Consider the following 2,019-nt stretch of genomic DNA (forward strand, 5'->3'; position numbering starts at 1 on the left):
TTGTTGTATTTCCTCAGCAACCAGCACGGATCAGCTCTAGGCATAATGAAGCGATATCGTCCTCTTTTGGAAGGCCAAACAAACTAGTTTTGCTTTCACAACGAAACACACAGCGACTCCACAACATGGCAGCGGCGGCAACAGCAAGAATTAAAGTTATGCCTTCTTTCTTTGCGTGAACATTTGGGCGGCATTATGCAAATCTTCCCACATCGTGACGTAGACATGTGGGGGAGTGTTAGAACGAGCCGTTTTAGGTAGGAGTGGTTGACTCTTAACTTTTATAAAGAATATCTCTTTGGATTTGAGACTTTAGTCTTTGCAACTTTACAGATCTTCTTTATGCACCAAGAGCTTGTAACCCTCCAAAGAGAAAGGAAAAATTTAAATCGCATCATATGACCCCTTTAACATAAAGTCACAGGGTAATGTGGAACAATGAAGGAAGCTGAGCCAGAACATCTCATACTTAGATGTGGAGCACAGCTGAAACTTCTTGTGTTCTTCTTTGTATTAACAGTAGTGCCGAAGTTGTATGCAGTGAAGAGAAGTCACTTAACTGCAGGCAGACGGTGTGGGCACTGGCGTTTGGTCCCTGCCTGTCTACCCGAGTGGATGCTTCACATCAGAACGGACATTATCATGAGCTACTGCTGGCCATTGGTCTGAACAACGGCGTGATCCAAGTGTGGGCCGTCTCAACTGGTAAGATTGAACTCTGGACTCAGTTTCACCATCAAGAACTTAGATTGGTCTAAATATTAACAGCATGGTGTTAAGCACATGTAGTATTAGGTTTAATATGTTAGTAAATCCCTATTCTGTCTTTAGGAAATCTGCGGTTTACTCTAACCGGACATCAGGCTCCTGTCAGGGATTTAGTCTTCACTCCAAATGGAAGTCTCACACTTGTATCGGCCTCCCGAGATAAAACTTTAAGGATATGGGACTTGGCGAAGAAAGGTCAGAGCATATGATGTGGAAGCAACTTATCTTTGCAATGGGATGAAAGTAAGTTTTCATGACCTTTAATTTTGTACTTATGAAGATTGTATTCTGATATTTGCAGGCGCCAGTCCCCATGTGCTGCGGGGTCCAAACTACTGGGTCTTCAGATGTTCCATATCACCTGACAGCAGTGTGATCACCTCTATTTGCAACCATGACTCTGTGAGTTTCCTATTTTAGTATTATTTATTTATTAATGTTTGGAATTAGCTTTTATTTTTATATTTTCAGGTTTCATTTTTGTTCATTTTATTGATTTTGCTATGTGCTTTTGTCATTTTTTTAGTTATTGTTTTGTTTTAATATTTCAATGTAGCTTTTTTTTTTTTGCTTTAGTAATTTTAAAACAATTTTTTTTATTGTATTTTAGTTCATTGCCAAGGCAACATTTCTCATTTTTGTTTTTATATATATATATAATATATACAGTATCTCACAGAAGTGAGTACACCCCTCACATTTGTGTAAATATTTTATTATATCTTTTCATGTGACAACACTGAAGAAATGACACTTTGCTACAATGTAAAGTAGTGAGTGTACAGCTTGTATAACAGTGTAAATTTGCTGTCCCCTCAAAATAACTCAACACACAGCCATTAATGTCTAAACCGCTGACCACAAAAGTGAGTACACCCCTAAGTGAAAATGTCCAAATTGGGCCCAATTAGCCATTTTCTCTCCCTGGTGTCATGTGACTCATTAGTGTTACAAGGTCTCAGGTGTGAATGGGGAGCAGGTGTGTTAAATTTGGTGTTATCGCCCTCACTCTCTCATACTGGTCACTGGAAGTTCAACATGGCACCTCATGGCAAAGAACTCTGAGGATATCTGAAAAAAAGAATTGTTGCTCTACATAAAGATGGCGTAAGCTATAAGAAGATTGCCAAGACCCTGAAACTGAGCTGCAGCACGGTGGCCAAGACCATACAGCGGTTTAACAGGACAGGTTCCACTCAGAACAGGCCTCGCCATGGTCGACCAAAGAAGTTGAGTGCACATGCTCAGCGT

The 2,019-nt window shown here is 40.0% G+C and overlaps 1 protein-coding gene across 1 annotated transcript in view; it reads left to right on the plus strand.

The window, feature by feature from the left end:
* The window catches only part of wsb2 (WD repeat and SOCS box containing 2), a 9,124-nt gene that overhangs the window by 3,610 nt on the left and 3,495 nt on the right, over positions 1 to 2,019 (plus strand). The window contains exons 3-5 of the mRNA XM_016291269.1: positions 521 to 705; positions 832 to 963; positions 1,070 to 1,170. Of these exons, the coding sequence (XP_016146755.1) occupies positions 521 to 705; positions 832 to 963; positions 1,070 to 1,170 (418 nt within the window). The remainder of the gene's footprint in view (positions 1 to 520; positions 706 to 831; positions 964 to 1,069; positions 1,171 to 2,019) is intronic.

Source organism: Sinocyclocheilus grahami, unplaced genomic scaffold, assembly GCF_001515645.1.
Source record: "Sinocyclocheilus grahami isolate Dianchi unplaced genomic scaffold, SAMN03320097.WGS_v1.1 scaffold269.1, whole genome shotgun sequence".
NCBI lineage: Eukaryota > Metazoa > Chordata > Actinopteri > Cypriniformes > Cyprinidae > Sinocyclocheilus > Sinocyclocheilus grahami.